We start from the raw sequence: 19,917 nt of genomic DNA on the forward strand, positions 1-19,917 counted from the left end.
CGGGCAGGTCATGCTTGCAAGATCGGTATCGACGCGACGACGAAGACAAGGAAGGACGATGGCGTAGGTTTAGGGAGGATATATATGGACATGCCGGTCCTGGAATCCAACCCTCGCGCCACGTTTGCCCGCGCTTACTTTGATGTACGGGCACTAAAACTATAAACGTACAGTATGGAATCGTTACTTCTGTGCACCCAAAAGACTCGCATATTTGTGATTACATAAACATGATTCCCAGTACACAATGGCAACGGTATATACTTACAAAGCAGGTATCGAAAGCCGTGCCCGTGTAACTCAATTGGCCAGAGTGTCAGACTTTTACGGACCCTTGTGTCAGGTTATCTGAAAGTTGCGGGTTCGAGCCCCGCCATGGGCTGTTATTTTGGCCCGATTGACGTGAATGAGCCACCTATCTCGCCCCCCGACACCCCAAGGCCTTGCTGGGCGATCTAGGCGTCCACCTCTTCGCTTCCTTGACCTTGCTTGAGCGCATCGTTCCACCTCGATTGTGGATATCGGTCTACCAGATATCAGCGCAGACCATAAGCGGATACATAACCTCCGACGTACTATCACTGCGCGACACCTTTTCATCTTGCTCTCGAGTCCTCCGACTCGCTACTCTCGATCGGTATGCATGACAGTTGTTGTCAAAGTGATAAACCAAGGGGTAACTCAGCTCAGGAGGGGATCAGCAGTTGATTGACCCCGCACGGCGCACGCGTCCACCGCGTGTCCGAACACGTCCCGCCGGGTCACGGCAAACTTTCACGAGATTCTGACGCACTCATACCCCGCGACACCTGCATCATCCTGCCTCTTGGCTCTTGCCAACACATTCACAACCACTCCTGCCATCGAGCCATGGACCACTTCTCCTGGTCCGACGGCGTTCAAGCCGTCCTTGCCCCATGTCTCGCCTGCCTCCCCAGCCGCCGCTATCACTCGCACCCCGAATCCTCCACCCAAGGCGCAGGCCCCGATCTCCAACGCCTCCTCGCCGAGCCGGGCGACAGCACCGACACCGAGGCCGAGACTCTCTCGCTGCACTCCACCGTCGGTCACGAGCAGCGACGCAAGAAGAAGAAGAAAAAGAAGCGGAACCCGAAACGGATCACGCTCTGGGGCTGGGACCTGTTCGGGCGGCCCGCGATCCAGCTGCCGCCGGATGAGGACGACGACGATGGCGAGCAAGGGGAGGGCAGGAGGGGCAGACCGCGGCTGAGCTCGCGCGCGAGCGTCGACTCGGACGCCGCCCCGATCGACCCGTCCACCATCGCGCAGCTCTCGTCGTCACCCCCGGCGCCGCGCGGCCAACCGTCGGAACACGCCCGGATGCGCGTCGAGCCGGAGGAGGACCGGGTCGCGCGCGAGCAGGAGCGGGAGCGGGAGGAGCGGCGGAGGCGAAGGCGCGAGCGCAGGGCGATGAAGGAGCTCGCGCTGCGGCTCGCGGCGGGGCACGGCGCGGACGACGGGGAGTTCGAGGGCTTCCAGGGATCCGGGTCCGGAGTGGGCGGCGCGGGAGGCATCCCGTCGCCCTTCAAGCGCGGCGCGCTGCCCGTCTCGCCCAGCGTGACCGGCTCCGACTCGCAGCTCTCGTACCAGCAGCGCGCGCCGCAGCAGCAGCAGCAGCAGCTGGCGCCGCACCCGGACGTTGACGAGCCGCTCGAAGGGGACGCCGACTTTGGCGCGGAGAGTTACGCGAAGCGGGGCGGCGCGGCGGGGACGTCGGACGGGGGAGGGTCGGATTCGCGCTCGCGCACGTCCGGGTCGCGGTCCAACTCCGGATACGCACCGTATCCAGCGGACGCCACGCAATCCGCGGGCGTGGGTGCGGAGTACAACCACCACTTCCTCTCTTCTCAGCCTCCTGCACAAGCTCAGAAGAAGAGCAAGAAGAAGAAGAGCAGGAAGTCGGGGATCGCGTCCAACTCGAACTCGTCGCATTCCCGTTCCGACTCGCGCTCGGTGGTGCTGTCGCCGTCGACGCCGGCGTTCGAGGGGTACCCGGCTGAAGATGACACGTTCGAGGGATACCCCGTGGACGACACGCCTGTGAAGACGAAGGCACCTTCCGTGGCGAGCGCGACGACTACGACATCTTTCCCGAGCTCCGGGTTTGGCGGGTCACGGAGGGGGAAGAGCGATGCGGGTGTCTTCCTCGCACGGAGGGGAGACGACTAGGCCCGTCTTCGCGCTCCTTGCTCCGGGTCCACTCAGAAAATCTTGCCCATGCATGCATTGGGCCCTCACGACACCCTCACGTTCGACGATTTCATGCCATGTTGATACCCCACTGTATGGTCAAGTATCCGACTTGCTTGTAATGAAACACCGCGCCGAGATAGATGGAGATGTGTAGTATGGCTTCGTGTGGATACTTGATGATATAACGATACATCGAGACAACAGCTAGACGGAGACAACAAGACAGATGAAATATGTGACGAGGCGTTTGACTGCCTACTCCTCTTGGCCAGCTGTGCGCGTAGTTCCTCCAGCAGTGGTTCCAGCTTGATGATGCTACGTGAGGAGTTTGATCACCATCAGCACTCACGCAAGGCGAACGAGAGAGAGAGAGAGAGAGCTCGGTAACGCGCACCTGCCGCAGCTTGGCCAGATGGATCTTCAACACCTCCGCGTAATTCTCGAACCCGAGGTTGATCATCGCGTAGAGGATGTCCTCCCCGCCGATCGTCTTCCGCTTCTCCATCGCGCACTTCTCGCCCGCCTCGGACGTGATGAAGGAGATGAACTCGGACACGCACTCCTGCACGCACTCCTTCGCGTCCTTCGATATCTTCGCCGTGGGCGGGACCGCGTTCTTCATGATGCGCGAGACGTTGGCGATCTATACGAGGGCAGGTTCACACTGAGGATCGTCATTGAACGCGCTCGCAGGAACCTAGGCGTGACAGCGACGGAGACGGATGTTCGTGTATGATGGGAAAGGGGGAGGGCGGGGAGGGCGCGAATAGAATAAACTAGGGGTCGACGTACGGGTAGGTAACGATCCTGCTCGCGGTACTCGCCGACCTCTTGGTCGGTAATGGGCGCCGGCTCGGATTGTTCGGGAGGCGGGGGGATGTTGCCTGAGCCGTCATCCTGAGGGGCGAGGGGCGCAATATTGGTGGGCGCGATGGTCGTCGGGAAGTCTGACATGGCTATTGCAGTGAGAGGTGCACAATTGCTCTCTTCTGGAGAACGGGCCCAGAGACGAGCGAGGACAAGCTGGAGTCAATAATGTCGATGAATTCGCACAGATCTCTTGATCGCGCGTTCTCCTTCACCTTGAACAGTGTTCACCATCTCCAACGGATTTCTCATTCTCTGTCTATTCTCCGCTAGCCGCATCAAGCGTCATATTCTGCGTGATGTTTCAACGTCGTATTGTGCAGCCCATCGGTACTTGTAGGGTCTCAAGTTGTCCGTACCGCTCCAGCTGTTCGGACTTCGATGGTCGATCTGTCCACCCTTTGGCAGAAAAGTTGTATATGAGGAGGTCAGCGCTCGTAGTATGATCGTTCCTAGGTTTCCACAAGAAGTCTTCGACCACCTCGTCGGGTACATCGATGATGAACAAACGCTGCAAGCCTGCGTACTAATTTGTCGGGGATGGCTCCGTGCCACGTTAGCCATTCTTCGTGGACCTCTTCAACCGCACCAGACCGGGACTGAACGAGCTTCATGTCCGCCTCTCGTGAATCCTGCGCGCCTCCCCACACCTAGCCTCGCCATATAACGGACGTATCCACCCCCTGCTTCGTTCTCCATGACCTTACGGGCATAAGCATGCCAAAGTTCGATCCCTGCACTTTGCATGGCTGGCCGTCGACCCAGGCGCTACTCTCGCGGAGTACTACGAGTTTCTCCAGTACGCCCTGGCTTCGTTCCCAAGCCTTCGTTTGGTCCAGATGCGTCAATCGCCCTCCTCTCCCTCGCTGATCGAATGCTTCCTCCGCTCCCTCCCCGAGACGGTCTCTCAACTTTACATGTTCGACGTCGTGTTCGAGGAGGAGAACGAAGAGTCGATCGAGGCGTTGGCCAGACACGTCGCGGCGGCGCCGGCGCCAAGCCTCTTGACCGGCCTGACAGCGCTGCACGTCGAGACGAGCGAGATAGACGTCATCGGAGAGATACTTTGTGCTTCAGGGGGGCGCGGAGACGGTATTCTATCGGTAGAGAAGCTGAGCCTGGAATGTAAGTCATCAGAAGAAATCGCAGCGATCAGCTCCCCGCTACGGCTATACCCGTCCCTGCGCTCCTTCCGTCTCTGTTGACTTCTCCCTTCACTACCACGAGGATAAGCGTGAGTCGTCGTGTTACAGAAATTACTCATGAAGGAGACCCGAGCCTGATGTGCGCTTCTATCGCACCCTTGGTCAAAGCCCTAGACTCCTCGAGGAACCGTCACCTCGTCCGGGTAGTCTGCATCCTCTCTCGACCGCACCCCACGCTGGACCCGATTGCTCTTACTCGCTCGCTCGCCACAACGGCCAATGAGTCCCTATCATCGCTTGTGTTGAAGGTAGACAGCGGGTTATCCTCCGGAGATTGTTCCGAGTTAATGCGCGAGAGGGTCGAGGCGATCGCAGCCGAGCTCGCCGTCCCGCAATTCGGTCGGCTCGTTCAGCGTTCAGTTATACGTCGCGGTCAGATCTACGGCAGACGACAATCCGCCTTCTTGAGACGGGTTGGACGCGCGGGTCGAGAAATATCTCAAGTTCCTCTCTTCGCGGGGCGTTCTGGTTTAGGGCTGTGCGTAGTTGAGAACCGAACTACCGAAGAGAGTACGCTCTTCGACCATTTTGACGGATGGGAGGAGGTCGCGACACCATAGGAAGAACTTCTGGGCATAAAATTTGGGTTTCATTCCTCCTTCGTGATCCGCCAAGAAATCAGCCCTGCTATACAAAGTGATGGCTCCAGTTCTGAGTCAAAGATGCTATCTCACTCTCACGTTTGATTCGTGGTCACAGATTGATTCCGTCTCCGCAAGCAAGGTGCCGAACTTCTCTTGCTCGTTGGTCATCAGTCATGGAACACGCAACCTGGTGGATTCCCACGAACTGCACTTCTCCCGTCTCCCAGTCTCACCCGCGCAGCTTGGGGCAGTTCAGCACATACTGAGTCTTGTGAATGTTTACACGGAGGACTAACCGGCTCCGGGCTACTCCGTTGAGACGAGGAAACGTCGCGAGAAAGGATGATATCATAAGCCCATCGACTGCTACCCTTGTATTCACGACCACGGGAGACTCGGAGACGTACCACAGTCATGGTACGAGCGCAGCCCAGACCAGCGGCATCGATTTCAATACAACATGTACTGGTCAGTCCGTAAGCTCAACATTCTTTCGTGATTTCTCATTCTGGATCGACTCATAGACGATCCTCTGTACAACTCATCCTCTCTCAAAAACACTGTAAGCTCATGAGTCGGACAACTACTGTCGTTGGGTCTGAGAACCAGCAATCGAGGGTGTAACTTCGCCTTTGGACAAGACGCTGTCTCGGTCGTCTTCGAGGCATTCGCCGACCGACTTCAGATCTTCCGGAGGCGGTTCTGTATCCAATTATAGGACCTTAGAATAGATGGTACGTATTGTTAGCAATCCTGTTCTATTCTTTGACTTCTTGCGACCCGCAATAGACCCAAACCTGAGGATCAACGTGCGCCGGCGAGCGGTTGCGTGGATGTTTTCGACATATAATATGCATTTGCACAGGTAACAGCGCATGCTTGCGTGTGCCCTACCTCCCCGTCGGCGCTGTCTCGTCCACGATGTATGTCCGGGGCGGATGCAACTAGTCCGGATGGTCTGTCCATTCCTTGCCGCTGGGCCTAGCATTCTCAAGTCCCCTCCGTCGACGGCGTGATCCGTCCTCATTGGCCTCCACGCTTCTGCGACCGAGCAAATCCTCTCATCGCAATTGGTGGCATGCAGAGGCGAGGCGCTCAGGGCTGTTTACTCAGAGTACAGAAATACGCCTTTTCGCTGGGTATAAGAGGCAGCCAACTTGCTGCACAGTCTCCTCAGGACATCGGGTCTTCTACTCGCTCAGCTCCTACCGTCGGTCATACGCATTGCAATGGCTTTTGCGTCGCTCCTCTCTCTCGTCGCTCTCGCAGCAGTCGCTCGTGCTGCTCCAACGTCTGAAGCTGCCGTTTGCTCCGACGGGACTCGTGTCACCAACGCCGCCTGCTGCGCCTTCATCCCCCTCGCACAGGACCTGCAAGAGAACGTTCTCGATGGCGAGTGTGGTGAAACCGGTAAGGTCCCGTTCTTCATGGATGGCAAACCTGGGCTCACAATAATGTAGCCCACGAGATTCTCCGCCTTACGTTCCACGACGCCATCGGTATCAGCCAGAGTCTTGGTCCTTCAGCGTAAGTCGTGGAACCAGACTGCGTTCCAATACAATACCTGACTTCAGGTTACAGTGGCACAGGCGCTGACGGCTCGGTCCTGCTGTTCCCGACGGTCGAGCCGGAGTTCTTCGAGAACGACGGTATCTCTGACAGCGTCAACAACCTGCTGCCATTCCTGCAGAGACACGACGTCACAGCCGGTGACCTCGTCCAGTTTGCTGGCGCGGTCGCCCTGACCAACTGCCCTGGCGCGCCGCGCGTCCAATTCCTGGCCGGCCGTCCGAACGCGACCCACCCGTCCATTAACGGTCTCGTCCCTGAGCCGCAGGACAGCGTCGACACCATCCTCGACCGTTTCGCAGACGCTGGCAATTTCTCTCCCTTCGAGGTTATCTCCCTCCTGGCTTCTCACAGTATCGCGCGTGCGGACAAGGTCGATCTTGCCATCGACGCCGCTCCCTTCGACTCGGTAAGTTGAGCCAAATTGTAACGCGCACTCATTTGCTCAATTCTTTTGCCCCGTAGACCCCGTTCGTAATGGACACCCAGATCTTCCTCGAGGTTTTGCTCAAGGGTGTTGGGCTCCCCGGACCCGGCAACAGCTCCGCTGAGGTCCTATCTCCCCTCCCCGTCGGCAGCGGCAACGACACGGGCGAGCTCCGCCTCCAGTCCGACTTCGCGCTCGCCCGCGACTCGCGCACGGCCTGCTTCTGGCAAGGATTTGTTAACCAGCAGGATTTCATGGCCACCAGCTTCAAGAACGCATTTGAGAAGCTCGCTGTCCTCGGCCAGAACACCAAGAAGCTGATCGACTGCTCAGACGCCGTTCCTCCGGCTAGCACCGTCGCCGTCAAGCCCGCCTCCTTCCCCGCGACCAAGGGTCCGGCCGACCTCGAGATTGCCTGTGATGCGCGCACGTTCCCTACTCTCACCTCTGACCGTAAGTATCGTGCATCTGTATTCGCACGGCCGGGCGCTGATTGCCTCTCTCAGGCGGCGCGACCGAGACGTTGATCCCGCACTGCCCGGACGGCTCTCAGATTTGCGCAGACGTCGACACCGACGGCCCGGCCACCGATAACGACGACCCGAGCACCGACCCCGGCACCATCTAAGTTGATTACTTATATATAGCCTTGATGTGGGAGGAGGGAATGCTGCTTTACATGTGCTTTTTCTCCGGATTTGCGATGGGAATCCACTGTGCTTTCTCATATCTATGGATGCGTGTGTTAGCGAACCAGGGCCATAGCCAAGTGTGCCCGCTCCTTGCAATCTCTTGAGATTTCTTCTAGTCAGTCTCCCGGTATATCCTAAAAATATGTCTGAGAGTATAAGTCAGTATTCTCTTGTACCGTCGTTCGTTGGCGAAAACGGATACGGAGGCCTCGCCAATCGTGCATAGGGACTGCTCATCTTCGAAACGAGGGGCATTGCTCACCGCGTCACATTGTAGTAATGGAGGTCGGGTTACATTTATTCGCCGTGTTATCTACTAGAGGAAAGGGCGGTCTCCCGCCGATCCACCTTCGCTTGCACCTTCCTTGTGTGATTTGCGACGCGCTAGTATACTCAACGTGTATACCTGACAACTAAATAGATATCATGCCAGCCATTCCTGGTCTTGACTCATCTAATTCTAACTTCGGAAGCATGTAACGTACCGTACATCATTCTGTTCAGTAGCACTACAACCATGTATACTTGTACTTGGTAAAGTCTGCGTAGAATTGACGAGGTTATCATGTATGTTTGCCGTTTACTTGAATCGGAGAATCAAATCGGGGATTAAATGTGCAGCACAGCCACGGTTAGCGATGCTTACTAATTACGGGCAGGGAGATACCAGAGCAAGCTCAGGTAATTTGGGCCGATAGCTCTACTACGGTTACCCGGCAGCCGGAACTGGCAGCACTGAGTAACATCACATGATCCTCCTGCAATCGCTGAATCTGGGCGCGTATTGCGGTCTCTCGTCCTCGTCTCACTGACCCCAAGCCAACACATCCTCGCGCTCCGTTGTCTGTCAACCCTTATTGTCTTTGGCTGTTTATGCAATAAAATACTGCATACAGCTGAGATTTGTGAGCCTGCACGACGACCACTCATTCCGGAGCACTGACTTAGTGCCCATCACCACGCAGCTTCAGGATGGCCGATACACAAGGCGCAAACCCGGATCAACCACGGAAGGATGCGACGTTGCAGCCAAATCCAGCACAAAGACATGAAGATATTCCGCTTGTAGACTCAGCCCCGAACGAGGCTGCAGAGACGGCGCCAACGCCGGTGGCACCCCTGGCCCCGCCACCCCCCATCCCTCCAGCCGCATCAGATCCCGCCGAACCCTCCCAACCATCCGAAAACATATCCGCCGATCCCGCACCCATTACCCAAGGTCTTTCTGCATCCAATTCTGTACCAGCGGCACCAGCAGTAGAACCGGAGGCGCAACCCCCTGCACCACCCACCGCAACCCAGTCCGAGGCGGAGGAACGCGACGAACCGATGCCACTCGCGTCGCCTCCACCACCAAGAGACGAATCTGCCACCGTACTGATGCCGACGCCCGTCGAAGCGGCGGCAACTCCTTCATTGACGCCGCCAGCGTCATCCAGCTCCAGCTCGAGAGGCGTCAACCGTCCGCGCCCTCTCACGCCACTCCCCCTCGTCGTTGAACCGGAAGCGGTACCATCCTCTGGCCTCACCTCGCCTCTCCCATCCGTAGAACCTACCGCAAATGCGGACGTAGCCGCCGAAGCTGTACCACCCCCCGGCGATCAACCCGTCGCTTCCACCCCGGATGCAGAAAGCGCCCCACCGGTGACTACAAGCATGGTTGGGGCAAACGAGAGGCCGCTGAACGTGACTGACGCACTGAGCTACCTCGACGCCGTCAAGAACCGCTTTTCGGAGCGGCCGGACGTGTACAACCGCTTTCTGGATATTATGAAAGACTTCAAATCGCAACAGTGGGTCTTTTTCCTACCAATCGATGCTCAATACTGTCTCATCATGTTTAATCGACTATCATATCTCCCTATATAGCATCGACACCCCGGGCGTAATTGAACGGGTTTCGACCCTCTTCGCGGGCCACCCACAGCTCATTCAGGGCTTCAACACCTTTCTCCCCGCCGGTTATCGCATCGAGTGCACAGTCTCGCAAGATCCGCTCGACCCCGCGCACACGTCACTCATCACCGTCACGACCCCGACCGGGACGGTCACGACCAGCTCGGCACCATCGGCGCCACCGTTTGCGCGCGCGCCCCCGGCCACCGCGAAGGATAAAGAGAAGCCCATGACGACTCCTGGTCAGGTGTTGCAGAGCTCGGTCGAGGTTGCGAGCGAGGTCCATGCGAGAGAGCGCGAAAGAGAGAGGGATCGCGAGAGAGGACCTGAGGCGAGTGGCAGCGATAAAATCCCTGTGCCGATGGCGGTGGACGACCCTGAGCACTTCCCGCCCGCGCTTCTGTTCGTCCAGAAGCTCCGGACGCGAACCGATCCTGAGACGTATGCCAAGTTTTTGAGGATCATGAGCCAAGGAGCGGGGCTCTCTCAAGAAGAGGTACGTTTCTTATCGTATTCTCACGTATGACGGCTGACGAGAACACGTCGCGCAGCAATCGGCGATCCTAGCGCAGATGGAGAAGCTCGTGGAGAAGGACGCGGATCTGTACGCGTCTTTCCAGGCGATCATGTCCGAATCGTACATGTTGCAACACGGGCAGCACCAGCCGGCGCACACGCTACAGCACGATCGGCGGTTCGTGAGCCCGCCGCCACGCGCTCCGGCGCGGAAGGACAAGGAGCGGACGAGGGAGGCGGACCGCGAGCGCGAACGCGAGAATGCGCCGGTAGTGCCGGTGAAACGGAAGCGCAAGGTGCCCGAGAAGGAGAAGGAGCGAGAGAGGGAGAGGGATGTGAGGTCGGAGTCGGGCAGGGACCGGAGCGTTGTTAAGGTATGCTTCCGTAAGACGCTTCATTGGAGATCTTGGTGTGCTGATGGCATGTCCAGAAGTCGAGAGGACACGAGCGAGATCGGGAGGTGGCCTCGTCGGCTCGCGAGCGGGACCGCGCATCCGCTTCTGATAGAGACCGGTCTCATCACTACTCGCAGCAGCACCAGCAACCCGCGCATGGACGTTCCAATGGGCCCCACGGGCCCGCCGGCCACCCAGTCCAAGAGGATGGGCACTTCTTCGCGCTCGTGAAGCGCGCGCTCGACTCGCGCGAGACGTACGCCGAGTTCCTCAAGCTCGTTAATCTCTTCACGCAGGGCTTCATCGACCGCGGGAGGCTCGTGGCCGAGAGCCGGAGCTTCCTCGGCGACGGCGAACTGATGGCGCGTTGGAAAGAGATCCTGGGCTGGGACGAGAAGAAGGAGGTGTTTGGTGGGATCGCTGGTATGGGCGCGATCAACGGGATTGAGAAACGGGAGCGGGAGGGCCGGCAGACGGCTGGAGCGGATCGGGAGCGGACGGTGGGGTTGGCGATGCGCGCCGATATGCATGCTAAGGAAGGCAGCTACAGGCGGCTGCCGGAGAGCGTGCGTCATTTGTCGTCCATTGGGTGGGCAACTGGATGCTGACGAGTTACGATTGTTAGGAACGGCACGTCCTATGCTCCGGACGTGACGACATGTGCAAGTCGGTACTAAACGACGAGTGGGTGTCACACCCGTCGTGGGCGTCGGAGGACGCGGGATCGGGCGGGTTCGCGACACACAAGAAGAATATCTACGAAGAGGCGCTCCACCGATCAGAGGAAGAGCGGCACGAGTACGACTTCCACATAGAGGCTATCGTACGCACCATCGCGATGCTCGAACCGTTGAACCACAAGATCCTGCAGCTCGCGCCGGACGAGCTCGCGGCGTTCAAGCTGAAGCCCAACCTCAATGGGATGGGCAAGGCCGTGCACCAGCGCGTGATCAAGAAAATCTACGGACGCGAGGCGGGCGTAGAGGTCGTCCGTGCGATGCAGGAGACACCGGCGCTCGCGGTTCCGGTTGTACTCACGCGGCTAAAGCAGAAGGAGGAGGAGTGGAAGCGCGCGCAGCGAGAATGGAACAAGGTCTGGCGCGAGGCGGACGCGCGCAACTACTGGCGCGCCCTTGACTACCGCGGCGTCTCGTTTCGGCAGGCGGACAAGCGCGCGATGGCGGCTCGGACGCTTGTCAGCCAGATCGAGGCTGCGCGCGAGGAGCAGATGGCGCGCCGGGCGCAGTACATCGACCCGCTCTTTGCGCGGACAAGACCACGGCATCAGCTCGAGCTCGAGGTGGCAGAGATGCCGGTGCTGCAGGACGCGATGAAGCTGATATTCTCGTTCTTGGACCGCACTGCGGGCCAGATCCCGGCTGCTGATCGTAGGCGGGTAGAGGGCTTCCTGCGCATCTTCGTCCCACTGTTCTTTATGCAGGATGCCACCACGTTCAACGCCGCCTTTGCGGCCGCCATCACGGTTTCGTCGCAGGATGCGGATGCGAGCGACGACGTGGCGAGTGCGGGCGCCACGGAGGATGCGGAAGTCACCACCGCAGCCAGCAGCTCGACTCGCGCTGCGAGAAGCAGTCGCAAATCGGCCGGCGCGTCGACGGGTGACCTGCGCAAGCGGTTGTTGAAGAGCGAGCAGGCCAAGTCAAGCAGGAAGACGCGAGGCCATGGGCAAGAAACTGCCACACCGTCGCCCTCGGGATCTCGACGAGCGTCCCCTGCGCGATCGGACGCGATGGACGTGGACCAGCAAGATACGCACTTGCGCCACACGGATGACATCGCCGCAGTGAAGACGCCGCGAAAGGGGAGCTTCTTCACCAACACGAATTTCTATGTCTTGATGAGGCAGTTGGAGGTGGGTTGCCCCGCGCGTATGCGCATGCGTAGATGACCCCTGACTACAATGTCTTACAGATGCTGTATTCCCGTCTCGCGTTCTTCAAGGAAGCAGCTGCGAGACTGGCCGAGAAGCCCGTCGTCGCTGCTCGGCAGAAGGAAGCTCTCGCAAAAGATCTGGGTGCGACAGCTGCCAACGAATCCGCGGCCGTTCCAGCGCTACAGGCGCAGGCCGCGCAGTATTACGACGTCATGTTGGATGCGTGCGAGCGGCTGTTCGATAATGAGATCGAAATGAGCGCGTTTGAGGACCAGATGCGGTTTATGTTTGGTCCTAAGGTTCGATCACAGGATGTTCTACCTAACACGCGCTGACACAATCCTCCTGCAGGACGCATATTCTATGTTTACCATAGATCGGTTGATAGGGACTATCGTCAAGCAGGTGAACTGATCAATGCTCCCTCCAAATTCTCAGACTGACTGAGGCCCACCTAGACACAAACAACAATTGCTGACCCTCGCACACCGGAACTCTTTGAATTGTTGAAGAGAGAACGGCAGATCTCGAAACCAACCACGCAAGACGCTATAAACTACCGCAAGAATGCGGAGAGGGTCGTCGGTCCGGATGAAAATCTGTTCCGCATCGAATGGGTGAGCATCGTCTTACTTTGTGGCATCCGAACATCGTCGTGATTGATTCGGCTCTCTGCTCGTAGCTACCGGATGTGAAGGCGATGAGAATCCAGTTGCTCGGCAAAGATGACGTCAATGTCGATGACCCAGAGGTCATGAGCGGCCGATGGGAAGCATACATCAGATCATTTACCTCCGTGAGTCGACCGTTGAGCACTACAGTGTACACTGATGGAATCCCTCTGCTCAGCCCGGAACAACCGCCGGTGTCCCGGAGAACAAGATCCGCCGGCCGTTCCTGCAAAGAAGCCTGGGACATGCTCGCGGACGCGAGCATCCGGTCGCTAAGATGGATGTCCTAGGCTCGGACAAGCTCGAGATTCGTATTTGCGTTAAAACATACCGGTTCTTCTACGTGCCGGGCACCGAGGACGTGTTCTGGCGAAGAACTGCGCCCGCGCAAGAGATCGAGGCTTGCGAGAAGAAGGTGCGACAGAAGGACGAGGTGCGGAACCGGTGGATCGAAGGTTTCGAGAAGAGGAACCTCAACACCCCGCTGAACACTCCGCCAGCGAAGGAAGAGGATAAGCAAATAAATGCCGCACAAGAGGTCATCGTGCTGTCATAGATTGGTCTTGGTTTGTTTCGAGTGCTTATGTATCCGCTTTGCTCGTTGTTTGTTCTCAATTCTGGCCAGCATCTATACTGTATTTTCGTCGTGTCCACTAGTAATTCACGTTGCTGTTCGCCGTGCGCATTGCTTGAAATGAATGCTTGTATTTTTCATCGAGGCCAATGTAAGCTCAAGATTTGCCTAGCTACGCCTGATTTGCGTTCCCATACAGTTTCAACCTGCGCTCCTGTGCCTTCGATGCGACGAGCGAAATCGGTTACGCCACCGCCAACACCGAAGTAAAAGACCTTGGCAGCAACCAGGCATATCGGCCCTGTGCGCTCGTTATCCCCGATGCTCAATCTCGACGTCGCTGCAGTAAGACTGTCCTCGGAAGACACGCTAGCGCGCCGCATCACGTCGATGAGGGACCCGACGGTGTCGGTACGGTAGATCGTCTCCGACGTGATGATCAGATCGTATGGCGAAGTTATCCGAGACGAGAAGCTGTCCCATGAACCGGAGAAGAATCTGAGGGTGATGCCTATGGCGGACAGGGAGGCAAGGAAGGCGGACTTGAGAGCGGGAGTGAAGGCGATTTCACCAGGGATAGAGGGATCCGCAGGTGGATACGCTTCTGCAGTTTCATCGTTGGTGTCCTGATCTGACGCGATGGCGTAGGATGAGCGGAAGAGCGCTGACGCCGACGACATATCTGAGTGCAGCGCAGTGAGATGAGGCGAGAGTCTGGGAGTGGCGCGGGTGAAAGAACATACACCATGATAGGAGGATGTTGGGTAGGGTGACGAGCTCCAATACGGATCGATTGTAGTCTTGCAGTGATAGTTCTGTCTTCCGGATGTGCTCCGGCTTTTTCCCTTCGAATAGGTTCTTGAGCAGATACAGCGAGGGTATTGCCGTTCCACATCCGATCTTTGGAATAGAGATCAGTACACGTCCTGTATGACAAAAGAACCCTCGTACTTCCAGCACTCTTCTGCCACTAACGGATGCAGCCAAGTCCTCCCCTCTTGATTCGTGCAAATACTCCACGACGTCCAGGCTGCACTCCCAAGTCTTCAGCCCACCCTCGTAAATGCCTGGGACCAGGTCGGATGGTGCATCCACGAAGTCTAGCGTGTTCCCCCTCGCAGCGTCCGAAGGGTCAGAGGAGTTTTCAGCAGCTTCTGCGGGCTCGGCGCCGGTTTGTGCGATGAGTTGAAAGCGCGTGTCGAACAAATCTCGTCGGGAGAGCGTCACATTTCCTCCGGAGGATAACGGGATTTGGACAGGAGAAAAAGATATATCAGAGGGTAGAACATCTAGCTATGCAGAAGTCACTGAGCGTTTTGGTATTGTCTTCGGCTGAGTGAGAAGACGAACAAGTTCAGAGAGGGCAATCTCGGCGCAATCGTTGTATGCCTGTGAGCTCTGCTTGGAGGGCGCTGAGGCTTCGGCGTCTACATCTTCGATGACGGTGTCATCCTGATCCTCGATGTCGAAGTTGAACTTGAACATAATGCGCGTATTGAGCCAAGAAAAGAGATCGTGGCTGTACAAGGTAAAACATCAGAGGAAGAGGTAAGAGAAAGAGAGAAAACTGGTCGCGCCCGGGATCGAACCGGGAACCTTCTGTGAGCACCCTGCAGATACCCTTGCATCTCAATGTGAGACAGAAATCATAACCATTAGAACACGCGACCGTTGGATGTGATTCTCAAAATCTGTAGATATACATTACAAGTATACTGCACAGTTAAAGAACAGTCCAAACTATGCTCCATAGATAGGTGGAATGACTACAGCAGGAGCAACATATTCAACCATCATATCGCGGGTTGCCTAACAACGTCATGAGCTTTTCCAAACGTCTCTGTGAATCAGGTGGTGGCAAAGGCGTCTGTGGCGGGGAAGGCTCCGAGTCCTGCTGCGAGCCATCTGCAGCCGAGCCGCTGCTATGCGTCGTCCATTGCGAGCCATCCATACTCGGGATGCGATTCAACGAGGTGGAGGATGAGGGTCGAGATGTAGGCTCCATTTGAGAGCGCCTGGCTACTGCGTGTGATGGGCTCTCGCCGATTGACATACGCGGAGGGACTGGAGGCAGCGGCCTCTTCTCGAGCACTACCGGACTGCTCGGGGCGATCGCGGTGAAGGGCGTTATCGAAGTGCGTCGGCGGATAGATGAGAGTGGAGGGTCCTCTAGCGGCTCATCGCCCATGAGGTCAAATGCGACAGGTATGGCGCTGGCAGGGATGATCGCGCGGTAGCGGCGTCTGCGATAGAAGATGATGCTGAGGAGGATGAGCATAGCGAGAAGGAATCCGCCGACGGAGCCGCCGATGATGCGTAGGTCTCTCTGCTTGGACTGTGTTTTGGTGATAGCATCCACTGCTGAAGATGAAGAAGCTGAGGAGGTCGACGATGATGTCATCGTGGATGTCGATTTCAACATCGATGATATTGAGCTGGACGGCAAAGACGAACTTGGCCAGGGAGCCGAGCGGGCGCTCGAGGTCGTACTTGAAGTGGTACTCGAATATAAAATCGAGGTCGTACTTGAAGTGGTACTCGAATATAAAATCGTCGTCAGAGAGCTAGACATCAGCAACGATGACGATGCTGTAGGTATCGTGTCATTGGACGCATTAGAAGGCGATTGCGTGCAGTTGGTGAACGTCGCGGAAGGGGTTTCGGCGAAGTCCAGCTGTAAGGTCTTGCTGAAGTTTTCGTAGAACCTACCAACGGTCGGTAAGCTCAGGCTGCTTATTGGCAGTCAAGAAAGACGGTTACGTGCCATCCATCGGAATTGCCCCAACCTCCTCCATAGAACGGCTTCCGTATCTGAATCTGTGCATTGCATACGGCCGTTTGCACTGTATCCGGGAGACTCTTATTGTCGAGCCAGACACTCTCGCATTCGCTCACGTAGTTGGCGTACGACCCGTTTGGAGCGTTAATGCCAACGTCGGCGCCATTCGGAATGTCGCCTTCGCCGACCTGACAGCTGGACGGCGTATCAGCATCCTACTGTTGCACAGGGGGGATATCACGAACTTCAAACAGAGCATTCCGAGGGAGAATGCAATGTAATTGCAGCAGCACCGCCCGTCGAACGAGTCGCAGATGTCGCCCGGTGAGGGAGAGGCCGCAATCCACTCTCTAACTTCGTCTGGTATTCGACAAGAATATGAGGATATCGTTCCTGTCGAAGGCACGCTATAACCAGGAAAACTTACATTCGGGATCACATAGTTGTCGAAGACGCTGATATGTAGTGCAAGATGTTTCTCCGATGAACTCTGTATACCAGTCTGTTTGGCCTGCAGGACAGTCCAAGGATGCCCTTGCTGCGTTCCATACCAGAAGCGAGGCTACGAGAGCAGGGAGAACACTGGAATGCCAGGACCAGAGAGGAGGCATTCCGTCCGTAACATCGATGAAGGCGGGCCCCTGATGGGTTTATATCGCTTCCGTAGAAACCTAACTGCACTGAGTTGGTCAGATGCAGTGTCGAGATTCTGACCGGACATGAATCGTAGAGGAGGTGCATATGCAACCGAGGCAGCGCGCTTGGTCCCGTATGCATTCCGATAGAGCTCTGACGGATGTTTATGGACGGCTGGTCGATCTGATCGTCAACCTCGTATGTTCTAGTGCCAGGTCAAGACTATGCATCCCCCTCGTCAGCGCCGCTGTTCAGATTAGAAATGGTTGAGCTTCAAATGAGTGGATACATCAGCAGCCGTGGCGTCGACCTCGCGACAGCGGCCGTGCGTTGTCGCAGTTGCGAGGAGCGCGACTGAGTGCGCCAAGATTAGGACGGTCCATCTGATGTTCGAGTCCAGAAGTTTACAGCAAGTCGGACTGCATAGTTGCGAGAGTTGTGTATCAGATACATCGGTTCTTGCAAGCTTCTTGAGCGGCACTGTCGAGAAATCAGGATGCTTTGATGTATGTAAGAGGACAAACGAGGTGGGCGTCCGGAGCAAAGCGCACGGCGCTTTGCCGGCGCCGTCTGAGCGCGTGCACGTGACATACAAAGTCGCATTTGCTTGCGCCCTCACCCGTCTTGCATCAAGCCGGAGTATGTACAGGCAAAGCCGAAGTATCGGCCCGTGGTTCCAGAGCAGCCATACGAGAGATACGGACTGATTCTGGAGTTTGCACCGCCTGCCGATCAACGCACAGGCTATTCCGACTTCCACCTCCTGCTCGCAGCACGACAACATTGCATCCATCTCTGGATAACTACAGGCATGTCTACACGGCGCCGCCGTTTGTCTCAAGCACCAGGTTGTACGGTGGGAGCCGCTAAGCTTAGCCCGGGGTCATGGGTCGGGCTCCGGTGTGGGTCGGTCGCCCTCTGTACCCTCCAACTGAAAGCACTGAGCATTGGTAGCTTCTTAGAGGTGCACCTGGCCCGTTTTGCCGTTTCGATTCTTTGCTTGGTCCACGCGCTCCCATGCGTCACATATGTCGACTCGTGGCCGGGCCAGGGTCACGGAACTTTAGGGAGGCTTATCGTACATGGACGCGCTGGGATCGGCTGAGTCGCTGGTTTGTAACGGCAAGAAGCCGGGCTGGGACAGTTCCTTGCAACGGTGACCTATAAAGGGTCCAGCTGAGAAGCGTGCAGGCGGAAGTATAAAGGCCTCAAGGAGTTGAGAGTGGGTCGTGTCTCTCCTTTGCCCGCGAATCGATCTTTTACTAACCTGCACACCTCTTTCCCCCCCGTAGCACAATGACAGCGCAATCCAACCCGCGTACAGTGGCTCAAGGAGAAGGCAGGGGCCTGCATATCATCGTGGTTGGAGCTGGTATTTGCGGGTTTGCCTGCGCCACGGCGCTCCGGCCCTATCACCGTGTAACGATCCTCGAGCGTTCGCGACTGAACGACGAGGTTGGAGCCGCCATACTTTCCAATCCGCCTGCCACCCGTATCCTCGAAGGTTGGGGCTTCGACTTCGATAAAATCGGCAGCCCGTTGGTATTGAAGATGACGGAATACACGAGTGAGGGGGCTGCTCGAGTCTCCTTTGCACCACACGCGAAGGAGACTTATGGTGCGGACTGGCGGATGAACCATAGAGTTGACCTTCATCGGGGTAGGTGTTCCTTCTGAAAATTTCCATGAATGGGATTCATCGTAATCCGTCTTTGTAGAATTGAGGTCTCTCGCGACGGACCCCAAACGACGCGGCGGTAATCCAGCCGAGCTTCGTCTAGGCGTGAACATCCAGTCCGTCAACTGCGAGGAAGCTACCGTCACGCTCGAGTCCGGCGAGGTCATCCAAGGCGACGCCATCATAGGTGCCGACGGTATTAAATCCGTCGTCCGTGAGGCCGTCCTCGGTCAGTGCTTCTTTGCGCCCGCCCTCGCCAGTGTGTTCATTCTGCTCGTCGGCCGTGACCTGTAGGTGCCGCAAGCTATCGCGCGGTGCCATCTGGTCACAGCGCCTACCGCTTCCTCGTCGACGGTGCCAAGATCACATCGGACCCGTCACTCGCGCACTTGATCACAGACTCGCAGCTCTCTATCACGCGCACGGAGTCCGGGCGCATGGTCCTCTACCCCTGCCGCAACCTCACGCTCCTCAACTGCGTGGCGATCATGCCAGATATCGCGGAGTCCACTGAGTCTTGGTCGCAGGAGGGCGACCCTGCCCAGATGCGGGAGTTCTTCAAGGAGTATCCCGAGTTTTGTCGGAAGATCGTGGCACTGGCGGATAAGTGCCGTTTGTGGCAGCTGCGGGATCAGGATCCGTTGCCGTGGTGGACCAGAGGCAAAGCGATCATCCTCGGAGACGCGGCGCATCCGATGTTACCTCGTATGTCCTCGTCCATTCCGTTAGGCCTAGGCTTCGAAGCGGATCGTGGTACTCACCGTCCAATAGATCAGGGTTCTGGAGGAGGCATGGCCATTGAAGACGCCGACGCCCTCGAGTACATCTTTGGCACCAAGCCTGGATCTCCGTTTTTGAAGACCAGCGTGGAGGACAAGCTGAAGATCGTGGAAAAGATACGCTACGTCCGTGCGAGCACCGTCCAAAATTATTCCCGAGCCCAAGGCATGGGTCCGCGAAAGATTGAGGAAGCAGGAGCAGGGGAATTGCTCGATCCCAGGAACTTCATGCAGACAGTGAGTGTTCCCCGACTTGCGTCCGACTTGGCCTTGGTGCCAAGCAAGCTGCACGAGAACGACATGCTGACTTGCCGCTTAGATCTTCTCGTACAAGGGAGCCGCGACGGTGCCCATTTTGTCGGACGAAGAATTTGAGGAGGCAAAGAGGACGTCGATACCCAGGGCCAAGCACGGGGAGGTGCTGGTTGAGAAGAAGAACTGATGGGATACGGTACAGCTTTCTCATCCGTATCGATCTTAACAAAGATACCTGAATCTGGGAAAGACACCGTATCGATCTTGACAAAGATACTTGGATCTG

At 57.1% G+C, this 19,917-nt stretch overlaps 7 protein-coding genes and 2 non-coding genes across 9 annotated transcripts; 6 read left to right on the forward strand and 3 right to left on the reverse strand.

The window, feature by feature from the left end:
* Positions 1-289: 289 nt before the first annotated feature.
* Positions 290-382, forward strand: PUNSTDRAFT_t59. The gene has a single exon. It is a non-coding gene; the product is annotated as a tRNA-Lys (tRNA).
* Positions 383-844: 462 nt separating this feature from the next.
* PUNSTDRAFT_126189 (uncharacterized protein) lies at positions 845-2,190 on the forward strand (the record flags this gene model as incomplete). The annotated part of the gene is made up of 1 exon (XM_007383675.1): positions 845-2,190. The coding sequence occupies exon 1, from the start codon at positions 871-873 to the stop codon at positions 2,188-2,190; it is 1,320 nt and encodes a 439-aa protein (XP_007383737.1). The 5' UTR covers positions 845-870.
* A 279-nt stretch (positions 2,191-2,469) lies between these two features.
* On the reverse strand, positions 2,470-3,315 carry PUNSTDRAFT_113587 (transcriptional activator; the record flags this gene model as incomplete). Its single annotated transcript, XM_007383676.1, has 4 exons — positions 2,470-2,529; positions 2,609-2,857; positions 3,007-3,044; positions 3,285-3,315. 4 exons carry the CDS (start codon positions 3,313-3,315, stop codon positions 2,470-2,472), a joined length of 378 nt encoding a protein of 125 aa, XP_007383738.1.
* A 605-nt stretch (positions 3,316-3,920) lies between these two features.
* On the forward strand, positions 3,921-4,846 carry PUNSTDRAFT_134216 (uncharacterized protein; the record flags this gene model as incomplete). The annotated part of the gene is made up of 2 exons (XM_007383677.1): positions 3,921-4,206; positions 4,401-4,846. The coding sequence occupies 2 exons, from the start codon at positions 3,921-3,923 to the stop codon at positions 4,844-4,846; spliced, it is 732 nt and encodes a 243-aa protein (XP_007383739.1).
* A 1,253-nt stretch (positions 4,847-6,099) lies between these two features.
* Positions 6,100-7,494, forward strand: MnP1 (manganese peroxidase isozyme 2 precursor; the record flags this gene model as incomplete). The annotated part of the gene is made up of 5 exons (XM_007383678.1): positions 6,100-6,280; positions 6,331-6,397; positions 6,452-6,848; positions 6,905-7,319; positions 7,373-7,494. 5 exons carry the CDS (start codon positions 6,100-6,102, stop codon positions 7,492-7,494), a joined length of 1,182 nt encoding a protein of 393 aa, XP_007383740.1.
* A 1,627-nt stretch (positions 7,495-9,121) lies between these two features.
* PUNSTDRAFT_102594 (uncharacterized protein) lies at positions 9,122-14,895 on the forward strand. The gene is made up of 13 exons (XM_007383679.1): positions 9,122-9,351; positions 9,428-9,950; positions 10,006-10,344; positions 10,401-10,931; positions 10,991-12,238; positions 12,298-12,558; positions 12,611-12,664; positions 12,718-12,876; positions 12,942-13,055; positions 13,109-14,186; positions 14,248-14,404; positions 14,456-14,797; positions 14,855-14,895. Exons 1-10 carry the CDS (start codon positions 9,215-9,217, stop codon positions 13,484-13,486), a joined length of 3,744 nt encoding a protein of 1,247 aa, XP_007383741.1. The 5' UTR covers positions 9,122-9,214; the 3' UTR covers positions 13,487-14,186; positions 14,248-14,404; positions 14,456-14,797; positions 14,855-14,895.
* A 177-nt stretch (positions 14,896-15,072) lies between these two features.
* Positions 15,073-15,174, reverse strand: PUNSTDRAFT_t63. Its single transcript has one exon. It is a non-coding gene; the product is annotated as a tRNA-Val (tRNA).
* A 1,356-nt stretch (positions 15,175-16,530) lies between these two features.
* PUNSTDRAFT_25885 (uncharacterized protein) lies at positions 16,531-16,810 on the reverse strand (the record flags this gene model as incomplete). Its single annotated transcript, XM_007383680.1, has 2 exons — positions 16,531-16,643; positions 16,711-16,810. Coding segments are annotated over 2 exons (213 nt in total), but the record flags the coding sequence as incomplete, so codon positions are not given.
* Positions 16,811-18,215: 1,405 nt separating this feature from the next.
* On the forward strand, positions 18,216-19,818 carry PUNSTDRAFT_134220 (FAD/NAD(P)-binding domain-containing protein; the record flags this gene model as incomplete). Its single annotated transcript, XM_007383681.1, has 5 exons — positions 18,216-18,579; positions 18,638-18,826; positions 18,892-19,302; positions 19,369-19,613; positions 19,696-19,818. 5 exons carry the CDS (start codon positions 18,216-18,218, stop codon positions 19,816-19,818), a joined length of 1,332 nt encoding a protein of 443 aa, XP_007383743.1.
* Between the last annotated feature and the right edge of the window lie 99 nt (positions 19,819-19,917).

This window comes from Punctularia strigosozonata (genome assembly GCF_000264995.1).
Source record: "Punctularia strigosozonata HHB-11173 SS5 unplaced genomic scaffold PUNSTscaffold_6, whole genome shotgun sequence".
NCBI classification, from domain to species: Eukaryota; Fungi; Basidiomycota; class Agaricomycetes; order Corticiales; family Punctulariaceae; genus Punctularia; species Punctularia strigosozonata.

Excerpts from the sequence above, each read along its gene's own strand:
- PUNSTDRAFT_102594 (XM_007383679.1), top strand. The coding sequence starts at position 9,215 with ATGGTTGGGGCAAACGAGAGGCCGCTGAACGTGACTGACGCACTGAGC. Across the intron at positions 10,345-10,400 it reads GGGACCGGAGCGTTGTTAAG|AAGTCGAGAGGACACGAGCG; the intron begins GTATGCTTCCGT and ends TGGCATGTCCAG. Across the intron at positions 12,239-12,297 it reads TCTTGATGAGGCAGTTGGAG|ATGCTGTATTCCCGTCTCGC; the intron begins GTGGGTTGCCCC and ends AATGTCTTACAG.